The sequence below is a fragment of the Bombyx mori genome, chromosome 18 (assembly GCF_030269925.1).
Source record: "Bombyx mori chromosome 18, ASM3026992v2".
NCBI lineage: Eukaryota > Metazoa > Arthropoda > Insecta > Lepidoptera > Bombycidae > Bombyx > Bombyx mori.
The window spans coordinates 7,690,212-7,704,078 of NC_085124.1; the positions used below are offsets into that span (position 1 = coordinate 7,690,212).

General features: G+C 32.6%; 3 protein-coding genes across 4 annotated transcripts; 2 read left to right on the forward strand and 1 right to left on the reverse strand.

Moving 5' to 3' along the window:
* The first annotated feature begins 739 nt into the window (after positions 1-739).
* LOC101735969 (N-alpha-acetyltransferase 30) lies at positions 740-3,201 on the forward strand. Of its 2 annotated transcripts, XM_062673685.1 has the most exons (3): positions 740-766; positions 844-1,940; positions 2,604-3,201. In XM_062673685.1, the coding sequence occupies exons 2-3, from the start codon at positions 1,230-1,232 to the stop codon at positions 2,766-2,768; spliced, it is 876 nt and encodes a 291-aa protein (XP_062529669.1). In that variant the 5' UTR covers positions 740-766; positions 844-1,229; the 3' UTR covers positions 2,769-3,201. The 2 variants fall into 2 exon arrangements, with proteins under 2 accessions (XP_062529669.1, XP_004928263.1); XM_004928206.4 differs by having other exon boundaries at positions 741-1,940.
* On the reverse strand, positions 3,188-5,187 carry LOC101736100 (NEDD8-activating enzyme E1 regulatory subunit). The gene has a single exon (XM_004928207.5). The coding sequence runs from the start codon at positions 4,964-4,966 to the stop codon at positions 3,359-3,361; it is 1,608 nt and encodes a 535-aa protein (XP_004928264.1). The 5' UTR covers positions 4,967-5,187; the 3' UTR covers positions 3,188-3,358.
* A 747-nt stretch (positions 5,188-5,934) lies between these two features.
* On the forward strand, positions 5,935-13,503 carry LOC101736236 (transmembrane protein 185B). Its single transcript, XM_004928208.5, has 7 exons — positions 5,935-6,161; positions 6,248-6,424; positions 6,815-7,022; positions 7,690-7,819; positions 8,213-8,343; positions 9,165-9,288; positions 10,038-13,503. Exons 1-7 carry the CDS (start codon positions 6,112-6,114, stop codon positions 10,301-10,303), a joined length of 1,086 nt encoding a protein of 361 aa, XP_004928265.1. The 5' UTR covers positions 5,935-6,111; the 3' UTR covers positions 10,304-13,503.
* The last annotated feature ends 364 nt before the right edge of the window (positions 13,504-13,867 follow it).

Below are 13,867 nucleotides of genomic sequence, written 5' to 3' on the forward strand. Positions count from 1 at the left end.
TTTTGTATTAACTAAATCCTACTGAAATAAATTAGTGTTTTAGCCTCTATGGTTCCTTTTTTTAAAGGAATTCTATGACCTGGTAACTAAGACCTTTCAGTCATTTGTTATTTTAATTTAGATTCTTATTTTTACGAAAATTAATTTGAGACATTAATCAACTGGGATGAAATGAAATGAGATGAGATAATATGGGATGACATATAATCTCAGTAAAATAGTGGTCATTTACTGAGACTTTTTCAGTGATCTTTTTGGAGGATCCTGAGAAGTTACGTTCAGCGGCTTTGTTTCATTTTCCCACATTTGTGCACTTTTACAAATATCAAACAGTTAATAAACCACCGTTATTACACATTAAACCTGAAGAAACACTAAATAGACAAAATAAAACAAATCAACGGTGGTTTATTATCTATTTAGTATCTGCGAAAGTGCACAAATGTGGGAAAATGAAACAAAGTCGCTGGGCGTAACTTCTCGGGATCCTCCAAAAAGCCTACTGAAAAAATTTCAGTAAATGACCACCATTTTACTGAGATTATATTTCATCCCATATCATCTCTTATCACTTCATTTCATCCCAGTTGATTAATGTCTCAAATTAATCATCTTCATTTCATTCCATATTATCATTTTTCATAAAAATAAGAATATAAATTAATATAAGACATGACTTAAAGGTCTTAGTTACCAGGTCATAAAATCCCTCAAAAAAAACCAATTGTCAACACAGAAACTCGCTAACATTTTCAGCACACAAAAAGTTCGTTCTATCTACTTCTTTTTACCCAAAGATTGCTAAAGTTAGAATGAAATAGATATACTTTTGTTAAATTGCAGGAACCTGATAAGGTAATTGTGATTGCTTTGGATATCATCGTCTCTGAAATGCAGTTCGTATTATTTGCAATGTGATAGGTCCAATATTGTCCAAGTTGAGAAATCTTCTCGTCAAAAATACAAAAGTTCGAGTACATACCTACATGTGTACGCCTGACGAAGATCGTGTTACATCAGAAGAATTTGAATATTATTTCTATTCATTCTCAAAATCTACTCAAACACCAACTGGAATGGAGTTTTAAATGACAAATCAACTTGCCAAGATGTCGGTGATACTCCTCTATGAATTTGACAAGGAGAAGATGTGTATGTTGGTATAAAACAGAAATTGGACGAGCTTAAAAATCCTTTGAATGTGTAAATAACCTAGGTAGATCTACGTCATGAATAAAGTAGCGGATAACAACGTTCAGAATATAAAGTGTAGTCAAATGAACACGAAAAATAAAAGTAAAAAGACCAAAGATCTTTCTCAAGCTGATGAACTTTGTATAAAGAGTCAAGAACATTTGAATGAGACTTTAGCTAATACTCTACACATTAATAATATCAATAGTAACCTAACCAATGGAACGAGCGACCATTCGAACGGCAGTTCCGAAGTTTTAAGTGAGAAAGCAGATGGACAAGGTGAAACAGTGAACAAGGTCACGAACGATGTAAATAGTGTACAGCATAATGACACATCAAATAATTTTGAAGGCAAAAAGACAACCATGCCTTCAATAAACAGGTGTTTGTTAGATATGGCCTTAGAGAAGCTTGAGATAAACACCAACAATGAAGATCTATTGCCTCGTGATGACGTTGATATTGTCTCTTATGAATCTGAGTTACAAATGCCTGAAATAATGAGACTTATACAGAAGGATTTATCTGAACCATATTCTATATACACCTATAGATATTTTATTCATAATTGGCCTAAACTTTGCTTTCTGGCAAGACATGAAGGGAAGTGTATTGGTGCCATTGTATGTAAGTTAGACATTCATCGAAATGCAGTAAAAAGGGGCTACATTGCAATGTTGGCTGTTGATGAGAAATATAGGAAGCGAAAGATTGGCTCAAGATTAGTGCGGAAAGCAATTCAGGTTTGTAAAATGAAAATTATCATAAACTTGGCCATATCACTAAATCATATTTACCTAAATATGGCATGTACTAAAGGCTCTACTTCTAGAAGAAAAGTTATTTTAAACAAATATTTTACTTCCCTTAAAATACCTATAGGTAATGTGTAGGATAAGTGTGGTAAATGGAAAACCCATTGTTGGGGGTCAGTGGTAGACAGATCGGTTTGCATATTTATGGTAAAAGAGGATGTCTTTGTCATATCACAATTCCAAAGAGTATCCTTTGCCACTTTCTTATAGTATTGGGATCCTTGGGGTCAATATTTCGAGCAGTGTTCAGCATCAATGTTGGGAATGTAGACAACAACAGAGTGAATTAGTACAGAATGCCTAGACAAAGACCAGTAAAGCTTTAAAAAGTGCATGTCTTGCTTTATGTGGTGCTGTTCCCATCTCTTGTTGAGGACACCAAAATGTTTGCTACTTCCATTTAACTCTATAATAAAGGGGTACCTAATTTGAGTTGTTAAAAATCCTATTCTCATTGATTGTTTGGAAATGTGTATTTTACCATATTATGTTCCAAGGGGAGTGCTCTCAGGAATTGTTTAAGAATTGATTTAGAGACACAACTTAACTTAAAAAATTTGTACATTTTAAATATACATGTTTTTTTTTCAGGCGATGATAAATGACACTGCTGATGAAGTAGTCTTAGAAACAGAAATCACAAACAAACCAGCACTGAAGTTATATGAAAACTTGGGTTTCGTAAGGGATAAACGCCTATTTCGATATTATCTTAATGGTGTTGATGCATTGCGGTTGAAGTTGTGGCTAAGGTGAAATAAGTAGCTAACCGATGAGATTTCTCAATTTTGTGTTTAAATAACTTGCAATATGCAGTATTGAGTATATACATAAAATACTACTGTTTATATTCTTATCTATTGTGCAACATATTGCCATCTATGTGGATCTAGCCAAATGTAGTGTTTATTTCTCATTTTAATTCAAAATCATGTGATACATTGTATGTAATTTATTATAATTTTTTTTCTCAAATACTGTTTAATGATAAAATCTATTGTAACAAAAATAATGAAAACAATCGAAAATTTAAAAACACAAATTGAAAAATTTTTTTAGTCTCTAATTTTGTTTATGATTTCCCTCTATTGATGTTATTTTTTTCAAGTTTAAAGATGAATCTTAGATTTCTAAAAAATTCTGTAATAAAACAGATCGATTCAAAACACAATTAAAAAGTTTTAAATGATGTCTTTTTTATCTATACCTTATCAACAAGCTTAAAAAACATAGGTACTCCAATTTGAAAATGTATTTTTTTTGGACTGGGATAGGTAGTAAAACCAATAGAATATTTATTGGTTTTATTTGCTAGTAATAAAATGGTATCCAGCAGCTATAAGAATTTAGAATTCAAATGTTGCCGTATTTGTAGAAGCTCCATCATAAATAAATGTATTATTTACAGGTTTATATTGCTTGGTTATAATTTTAATGGCTTCATGTGCAACACATCCACCTAAAAAGGCAGACACACTATGTATCTCGGCTCCCCCATAGCGACACATTTCGTGGATATGATCATCTTTAGGAAATGGAGAACAAGATATATCACCTAAAAGTTTATTTACACAAGTTTTTAGCTTAGCAATGTCACCTTCTGGTTCCCAATCACCGGGAGCTCGGCAGTGCTCTGATCTAAACATACCAGCTGCCCGAAGCATAATATAGTGAACCATCATGACATCTGGCTCCTCTAAATATGTGGCTATATAGGATGCAACAGAATTTCCCAGTTGAAGTTCTGTTGCCACACAAGACCCCTTCACCAAATATAAATCATGAGCATGTCTGCAGAATAGTTTAACATCTGCCTCACTAATACTATCACAATGCAATTGAGTGACTATCTGTCGAACTTTTCTATAGACTATTTCTGCATCATTTGCAGCTTGCATCTTGTAAATGTTTTGAAGTTTTACATAATGTTCTGTAGAGGCCGTCATATCAGGTAAGATTCCTTTCACTGGAAGTTTTCCCTTCCCTTCAGCCTCAACAAATGCTCTTAAGGCAGAGCACATAATCCAAAATGATGAACTATCCTTAGTTAAATTTGTGGCAGCACTATTATACATAAGTTTTGAGATATTCTTAGGCAAAAATGTAGGCATCAAAGCAGTGTTAACAGCTCTTATTGCTTCCTCAAAATTCTCTTCATTAATTGGTATTCCATTTTCATCTTTTCTAATGAAATCCCTTATTATATTTTTTATATCTTCTTTATCATTTCGCGTTACAGGCCATTTATTGTTATTGTTAATTTTCCACTTTTGAACAGCTTTATAAAGAATTATAATCCAAGGAATGTGACCATGATCTTTCAAATCAAGAGCATCAATATCAATACTTTCCAGATGTTCTAACAATGACATAAATGGTTCATCTAGGCGCAGATCTGTTTGTTCATTATCAGGATGAGTTTCAGTAACAGCATGTTCCCGAATCTGAATTCTTAAAGACCCTAAGAATCCAACTGATTGGCAAAGTATAAAAGGAACATTTATATCCCACAGGTGTTGAGATAAACTTTGCGTTACTTTTTCACTTATTGTAGTAGCTATCACTAAACTGAATGATTTAAAAAAGTCTGGGTTCTCATCAAGTATCTGGTCAGGTGGTTCTTGGACTGCATGACCTTGTACTGCTGGATTTAATTCTAAAACAAGCCTTAACGCTTCGGATCCTCTGTTAAGACCTTTGCTAGACATTTCCAAAAAGAAATTACTGCCTATATCTTCATCACTAACTGTGCAATCATCAACTATAGTAATTGCACCAATTCCTGGAAGAACTATCGATTTCAATATTTCAGTACCCAAGGCAGTAGCATTAATTAAACATATGTGTCCGCTTTCAAGAGCACTTTGTCCGTGATCACCCCACAAACGAAGTTGCCGGTCGTACTGTTTATTCTTCTCGCTTTGTTCTGGTGATTTAGGAGATGGAGACGCCATAATATAAAACGTCAATAAGCAAAAGGTTTACTTTTGAGATTAAAACCGATTTTTATTATTATGAAATTTATAAATGCAGTGATCAGTTACACAAAACCTAGTCGAAATTGGCTGAATTTGAACGTTAGTTTTGCATAATTTTGGTACATTTCATGGTTGGTTACTGACATGACGAAATGTCAATTGGGCTAGAATAAGTAAAAGTCGTTTGTATAATGCAAGAAAGAAAGAGGTATCATACCATACAGCCTTATCTTACACATCTTACACAGTCACATTAGAGCCGAAGTCGTATGATGTGTGATTATCTGAAATTGAGTAAAGTGAAATGACTTAGGTACTAAATTGTTCCACCTATAAGACAAACTTGATGATATAATAAATTGATAAAATTATCTCACTTGCTAGTTTCTATAATGGCTTCCCAACAAAATTAGGTAGCTTTTTTTGCGGCATATTTTGTAGATTCTACCTTGAAATGAATTTAAAATATGCATATAGTTATAATATCTTAATTTTTACCATTTTCACTTTTTTTCTTTTTTTATTGCCTTTGTAGGCAGACGAGCATACAGCCCACCTGATGATAAGTGGTCACCGTCACTCATGGACGTCAGCAATGCCAGGGGCAAAGCCAAGCCACTGCCTACAAACTTTCCAGTTAGACGTCGAATTTTAGGACACCTTGTTTATTATTTTGGTTTTAATTACTTTCATTATTCTGCCATATTGTACTTGAGCCACGACGACTTCTAACTCTCAATTTTCTTTTTTTTTTTATTCGTTTTACAGTCACATTTCGTCAAAACAGTCATAATAACCATATTAGTCGCCCTTTAGTTACGAACATATTATGTATATTATATATTATTAAGTCTTATGGCTATGACTTTGGACTACGAAATAGTTTGATGTATGGCTTTGTTCTCTTTGCATGTCTCGGGAACGAAAAAAAAATCTTTTAGTTTGATTATGTGTGTTGACAAAAGCTTCAAATTGCAAACGTCAAAACTTCAAGAAGCAAAATTGAAATTAATTCCATTTAATAAAACAAAAGTGTTGTTATTGGATAAAGAAAATTAGGATTTAAACCTTTCGAACCTTGTTTCTTTATGAAATGTTTATAATTATTATAAGCTATACGAATGTGTTTTGAAATGAATTTACAGACATTATTTCAAGACTTTAACCCCAGGTAGTTTTTATGTTGCTCACATAATTAATCGAGTCAAAGTGAAGGTGATTTTCGTTCTATGTTAATTGCACAATTGTTTGTTACAGCAAATTCGTCATTCACACTTGTCTTCTAATATTTACTGCATTATTAGCGCTGAAGTTAGATAAAACCATAACATGGTCATATTGGGCAGTATTTACTCCAATATGGATTTGGAAATTTCTTGTCGTGCTCGGGGCCACTATTGGGACTTATGTGTGGTGGCAGTATCCTCACTTCAGGTAACACTAAATTTCATCCATAAATTTGAAAAAACGCTAAATTAATCAAGGTAAATCAAAGTTTGTCACAAACTTAATCAAGCTAGTTAAGATGATTGTTGACTTTAATGTAATGTATTAAACATATTTGTGCATAGATAAGTACAACCATCCTGTTAATAGTATACTTTTCATTCTCAAGAGTGAGACAATCATTATACAATATAATTAAGACGTTGACACGTATTCCAAGGTCTGTCTATAACTCTGTTACTAAGGCAACATAATGTGAGCTTAATACATTTAGTGAACCTTGAGTTCAGCGACCCATCAAATGTCATAAAAATAAACTACTAGTAAAATAAATATTATGTCACAATTAATATTATAAATTTTTTTATTAAATTGCAGATTGGAGGGAGAAGCATACATCCATTATAAAGCTATGCTGATAAGTCTTGCCATTCACCTAATATTACTTATGTTTGAGTTACTTGTCTGTGACCAGTTAACTACCAGCCGCCATGTATGGATCCTAGTCTTTATACCTTTAATCTTTATAAGTATAGTTTCCATTGCCATCTGTATATGGTCAGTAAAACATGATCGAAGTTATGAGGTGAGTGTTATTGGTATCTTAATTAAATAAATGACAGGGAACAAATCACACACAATTATCAGGTCCCAAATTTAGATTACACCTGATATGGGACTAGAGATACACTTTAAACACATACATACTTATAGATGTTGAAAAATTCAATTTATAGCAATTAAATATATTATTCTTATGTTGGCTATTTATATTTCTCAAAACAGCAACTAATAGCTTGTATCCTAAAAATTAATATTAATTATTGTTAAAAGGTAAGAATGTGACACTAGTTTTGTGTCACAAGTGGTGTCCTTGGAGAATATGTCATAATAAAAATACATTATTCAGAAAAATAAAATAATTCTTTTTTTCAATGTTTCAACAATAATTAAAAGTATAAAACTGTTTGAAGGCTTAAAAGAGAGTTCTTATGTTGTCTTCATACTTGTATCAACAAAAATTTTTAAGAGACAAAAAATAGTACTAAAAGAATTAGGACACAAATGTACAATAGGCACATTTAATTGTAGAATGTACATTTAAGAAAATAATGATGTTGTATTTTTAGATTTCAGAATATTCTGATCCTTTTCAATTAATTGTTTAATTAACTAGGCCATTACATAAATACTCATAATTTCAGAATCTTTCCACATTTTATTTGCCAATTATTTTTTTATGTTCATTTTAGTTGGAATTATTTTGTGCAGTGAATATACTTCAGTTTATATTCTTGGCCTTGAAATTGGATAAATTTATACACTGGTCCTGGGAGGTTGTGTTTGTCCCACTATGGATATTAATGTGCCTCAGCCTTGTAGGTGAGTTTATGACCTTAAAGCACTAGAACAGAACCTGTCAACAAATAATCTACAACTCTTTAAATTGCAATTCTTTAAACACAAACGTTGTAAAATTTTCATTACTATAAGAATCAAATAGGCCTAAAAGATTTGCAGCTTGCCGCCATATAAAGTAATGTAAATTTTTTTTATTACAATATAAAAACCTGAATTGATTTATTGTAGGCTGAAAATTATGGTAGTGAATGAAAATACTAAATTCTATCAATCTTACAACTAAACGAATTTTATTAGGTACATTTTTATAGGTTGACTCTTGCTGCCGTTATGGGCCGCTCTAGGGCCTCTTTGGCCCTAGGGTGAATATGCCCATTCATAAAACTAAGAGTATTGATTCAAAAACTATTGCAGGTGTTTTATACAGTATCATATTTGCTGGAATTTTACTACGAACTCCCGAAGTTAACGTACAGCAGAGACGCACAAGCTTCAACTCAGCACTTGCCTACACTTTCACTGTGATACCTATCTTGGTATTCCAGGTACTGATTTCATATTTTATTTTGAAACTATTAAATAAAAATAAAAAACTTTTAAAATAAATCCACAGAAGTCTTCAAAATCCAGATAAGTTTAATCGTCAACTTATTTGAGATTTAAGTGGTTATTCAAGGTTGTTGATATTGATTATTTAAATTGGCTTGACTACTATCTATCATAAGTCTACCCAGTCAAACATGGTATAGAGTATTGTGAATCCGCTCAGAAACAGCCAATGGCCCTGTTTACTTACATACTTGAATGTAATATGGGTCTGATGAGGACAGGTGGCAGAATTCTCTTTCTGATACGTTCGTCATTGTTATTATATAATACTGAATTTTTTTTTTATTAAACAATGATTAATATTTCTACATTGCTTTCCAAACTTAAGATATTGTTTTCCATTATTGTCAGGCTAGTTAGTAATTTACAGCTGTTGTTAGCCTTTTTTTATTGCTTAGAATGGTCAACAAACTCACAGCTCACCTTAGTGAATGCCACCACACACTTAGAGATACGAGGTATAAGACTCAAATAGGCAGGTATAAATGAGTATGTGGGGGCTCACCAGATGCTCTACCACTTTTTTTTGTGTCTGAATGTTATAGCATGATTTCTTCATCGTATCTTTTGAGAGCTTGTGTTAACCACGTATTTTAATACCAAAATTGGTAACTGCCTGCGAAGTTTGGTCACAGGCGTAGCCGCTTACTGATACTGTCCGATTTATCCTTTAAGGCCACTACGCCTCCCTCCAGAACGATTCCCTTACATACTGTAGACAAATAATCACTATCAGCATTTTTACTTTATTTTTCAGGTTCTATTAACTAACAAGTTAGATGATGGCCTATCATTTACTTATATAGTGATAGTGAGTCCGCTATTCATCAGTTATGCCACACTAATTATTATGTCGTTCAGTTCAAAAGGAGGAAACAAATGTAAGTATGCATTATTTTTATTGCCTTTGTAGGCAGACGACCATACCATGAGTGGTCACGTCGCAATCTCACTTATCTCAAGGGCACAGCTAAGTCTCTGCCTACTGCATCCTAGGTATAATCATTAGCTCGTTATCATTGAAATTCTCAATCATTTCCTTTGTTCATTTGTTCATATGGTTCGGGAAATCTATACTAATATTACAAAGCTGAAGAGTTTGTTTGTTTGAACGTGCTAATCTCAGGAACTACTGATCCGATTTGAAATTTTCTTTCAGTGTTAGATAGTTCATTTATCGAGAAAGGCTATAGGCTATATAACATCACGCTAAGACCAATGCGAGCGGAGCACCAATAATGTTTCAAAATCGGGGTTTTTTCCCTTTTGAGAGCTTTCGCTGCGTGCGCTGCAGAAACGGTTAAAGTTTCGCTAAAATAACGTATGACAGAATTATTCCCCTTTAAAAGATCGAAAAAAAATCCGAGATAGCATATGTCTATATGTTAAGGTTAGCCAACCTTATAGTGAGCCATCTATAACGTTTTTTATGCTATCCAAATTTGTTCAAAAAAAAGCATTATTTGTGAACTATTCCACGCGGACGAAGTCGCGGGCAAAAACTAGTAATAAAAATATATCTATCTTATTCATACTGACTGACTGTCGGTGCCCACAATAACTGAAGAATATAATATAATGTCTGTTCTAATTGTATTTGTGCATTTTAATTATTATAAATTGATTTCAGGGTGGTTTGGTATCCGAAAAGATTTCTGTCAATTCTTGTTATCCGTATTTCCACTGTTGCAAGAATACGCGAATATCGCTTACAACAACAATAACGTGAACCGCTCTAACGGGATCCCGAACGAGCTTCCCGCGAACCAGGAGCCGTACAGAGATGAGGAGACCCACAAAAAAGTCAAAGAGAACAAGAGATCGGCTAAAAATCAGAAAAAAAACGAAGCTATGAAACCGGTCGTGCCTATTACCAGCATAGATATGCCGGACTGAATTCTCCATGTTCGAATGTGGTTCAAAAATCATGTGTTCACGTTGTATGGTACGTAAATATAACTAAACGGGCTTCGGATAGATACCCTTACACAGCAAACCTTGTTTATTGTTAAGTTTGTTAATAAGCATTAAGCTTGATACGCTGTTAGGTAAAAGATATTAACTAACATTCACTTTTTATTGTTGTTCGATTTAAGGTATTATTTTATATGTGTATAGATGCGATTTGTTACCTTTTGTAACACTGATTAGTACGCGTACCTTTTATTTTTTTTACAAAGTTGAGCATTTTAGTGTAATGTTGCGTTCAAATAAAATGCAAGTATTTTATAAGTTATTTTCCCAGTATTTTAGTTTAATTAAATACGCGAGCGCGGTTGTAATTCACGCATTTCAAATACACACCTATAAAATTATTCTATATATTTTTTTGTCTTATAACTATCGACTTATCATATTTTAACATTATGAATTTCTTATTTTAAAATGTTTTTGTTGTTTTCGTCGTGGGTGCTATTAAAAAAGCAATTAATACTGATGATTAAAAAACATCAAGCTTTTTGTGATGTGTTATTTTTTTGCGATTATCGTTTGAAAAAATAAATCATATCAATATTTGAAAAGCAATCGTGTGTTTTAGACGTGGTGGTAATTGTTTTGCAATATAAGCGATTAGAATATTTTTATAGGTTAGTTTTGAAGTTAATTTGATTGAATTCTAGGCGAAGGAAGCTACTCTGTGGCAACTACGATATTGTATGTAATATAAATTCACGAATAACACTAGTAAATTATGCTTTAGGCAAATATGTAGGTAGATATGTTTCTAACTTTGAACAACTTTACAGGTTAAATGTTTTAAAATATGTAACAATACTTGTGTATTATTATTATTATTGGTAGTATTTTCTTTGTTTTCTTTTAATGACGGAATTGAGTATTTTATACATATTTACTAATTATGAAAACGTAATTTTAGTTTTAATTAAAGCTTATACTTATAAATAGAAAATCTGTGTTAGCTCACCGCCAGTTGGCAGCGTTCCCAGAAGGATGGCAGCATTTTATATATTAATTAACTGGATATATTAAGCAGCGTTTAATTTAGTTAATTTGTTTCGCGAAATGTAACATACAACTCACTCGACCAAATTTTTTTAAAGAATATTATATAAATTTATAAACAGATCGCCCAGTTCGTAGAATAATCTCGAATACAGTGTTCCGGATTCGATTCTCATTTGAAGTTCAAGTGCAGCTAGCTCTAGTTTTGTATTTGTAAATTTCTCATTCACGCAACGAAAATATTCAATCCATTAAACCTGTCTTATTATTTAATAAATGCCATATTGTCAAACATACATATTATGTATATAATGGCTTAAGTTACTGTTAAGTTATTATACGAAACTCCAAAATTTTCTTAAAATTAATAACAAAAGCGATTACAACTTTGAAACGTATCCCCAAAAACCAACAGGAACTTCTTACGTCCATAGATTAATAATAACAAAATCATAAACGTTACTGTGCTGATAAAATACTGAATTAAACACGCTATTTTATTAGAGTTTGCTGATTGAACAGTTTTGCGTAAGCAGTCTAGAAATAAACAGATTGAAATGTTCCGATATAAGCGTATGAATTGAATTGATTCTTATTTAATCGGGTCATCGCAAATACTGGAAGAAGCTAGCATCAGAACGAAGACCATGAAGAATATGATGCCTCCGTGAGCCATAGACAACTCGAAAAACGCCGAAAACTCTTCAGTAGTATTTGGAAAAAAAAAACATTTTTCAGGCAAACAGGTTTTTTTTCACAATGGCGTCACAGTTTGACCTTTGTTGCCGCCATATCTGTCAGTTTATGAAACATCCAATAATATACATACCATTTTTACATTCAATCTAATTGATCAATTGATACAGTTTGTCGATACCTTTACTGTTAGGAATAGCTTAATTGAAAATTTCTTGTACAGTTTTCGTAAGCTTCCCTGTACTATGTTTGAAAATAGATCGAGAAAGGCTCACCTCATCGAAACATTCGAGTATTCATCATAGTAGGTACAGCGAAAAACGTTGCGTGATAAATAATAATTCATAATAAACTTCACATATTTCACGTTCGTGACATGCACGTTCTAAGTAACGCTACGAAAAAGCACGCGAATACAAAGTCATGATTTATAATTCGGAGCCTGATACGAGCCGTTTCAACGCTTTATTAGCGTGATACGTATACTGCGTCAATTATATTGCTGAAAATAACTTCATTAAATCCGTTGTGGTAGAAATTAGTCGTGAACATTTTGACACCTTAAATATTTTCGGCTGACAATCTATATATATAAAAATAAATTGCTGTTCGTTAGTCTCGCTAAAACTCGAGAACGGCTCGACCGATTTGGCTAATTTTAGTCTTGAATTATTTGTGGAAGTCCAGAGAAGGTTTAAAAGGTAGATAAATATGAAAATTAAATAAAAATAACAATTTTGATTTTCCTTTGATGTGTCCCCCGTCGCTCGGACGGATTCCTTTTGTTTGTTTTAAGTTTATTTTATACAAAAGTTTAGGTCTTTTATTTATAGATTGAGGCACTACGAAGTCTGCCGGGTCAGCTAGTTTAAAATAAATTCTGATTTTAGATTCGATTACAAAGCTACTTATTTCACGGGCACATTGTCATTTATTCAACTTGATTCTGCTTAATTCTGTCTCAGTATAAATCTGTCAAGATATCCAGTATCAAACTTATTTTGTTCTCGGTTTTTGTAGGTCGTGTCCTTCATTTCTAAAGGTCGTGCCAAACATGAACGTCTTATTCTAAATTAAATGCCTTCATTTGGTTCGGTTTTCGGCACCCCTAAGCCTGAGGTCACAGACAAGCCAGTAAGTGTAATTTCTTGGTCACGTCCACTTCTTAGCGATCGGCCGCGAAGTCTTGTCCATATACTTGTTCTTGAGAAGTAGTTTCACACCATACACTCCATATTGTTAATTAATAGCGTTTAACAATTGCCTTAAATCAATAATGCAAGTATTGTTACTAGTCAAAGAGTATTTTAGACAACCTATTAATAGTAATGGTTATGTTACTGTGATACTCTTTCTTCCTCTGAAAAATTACCTGATTATTTTGTTAACATTGTATTATTTATATTGTTTCATCCGAATTAAACACGTCGGCTCTATTAATTGTGTTTTATTAATGCATTAATATTGATAAGAACCCCACGAAGTGAACTTGAAATTGTTTAACTTGCGATTAGCGATTAGCGAGAGGTCAGCGCTACAAACAACAGCTGTTAGCATAATGCGTTTTGTTTAATCAATAACATCGTGTCAACAGACGCCTAAATTCAATACCTAGATATCATCAATCAACACCCCAAATTCTTTATAGAATATTATGTTATATGAATAAGCGTACATTTTATGTCTTTAAAATATTCATATAAAGATACTGATAGGATACTTAAGGATACCAATATGTTTTATTTATATTTCAGGTTTTTTTTCTTCAAAAAATCTAAGCTTAGTTTAGAATGATATTGA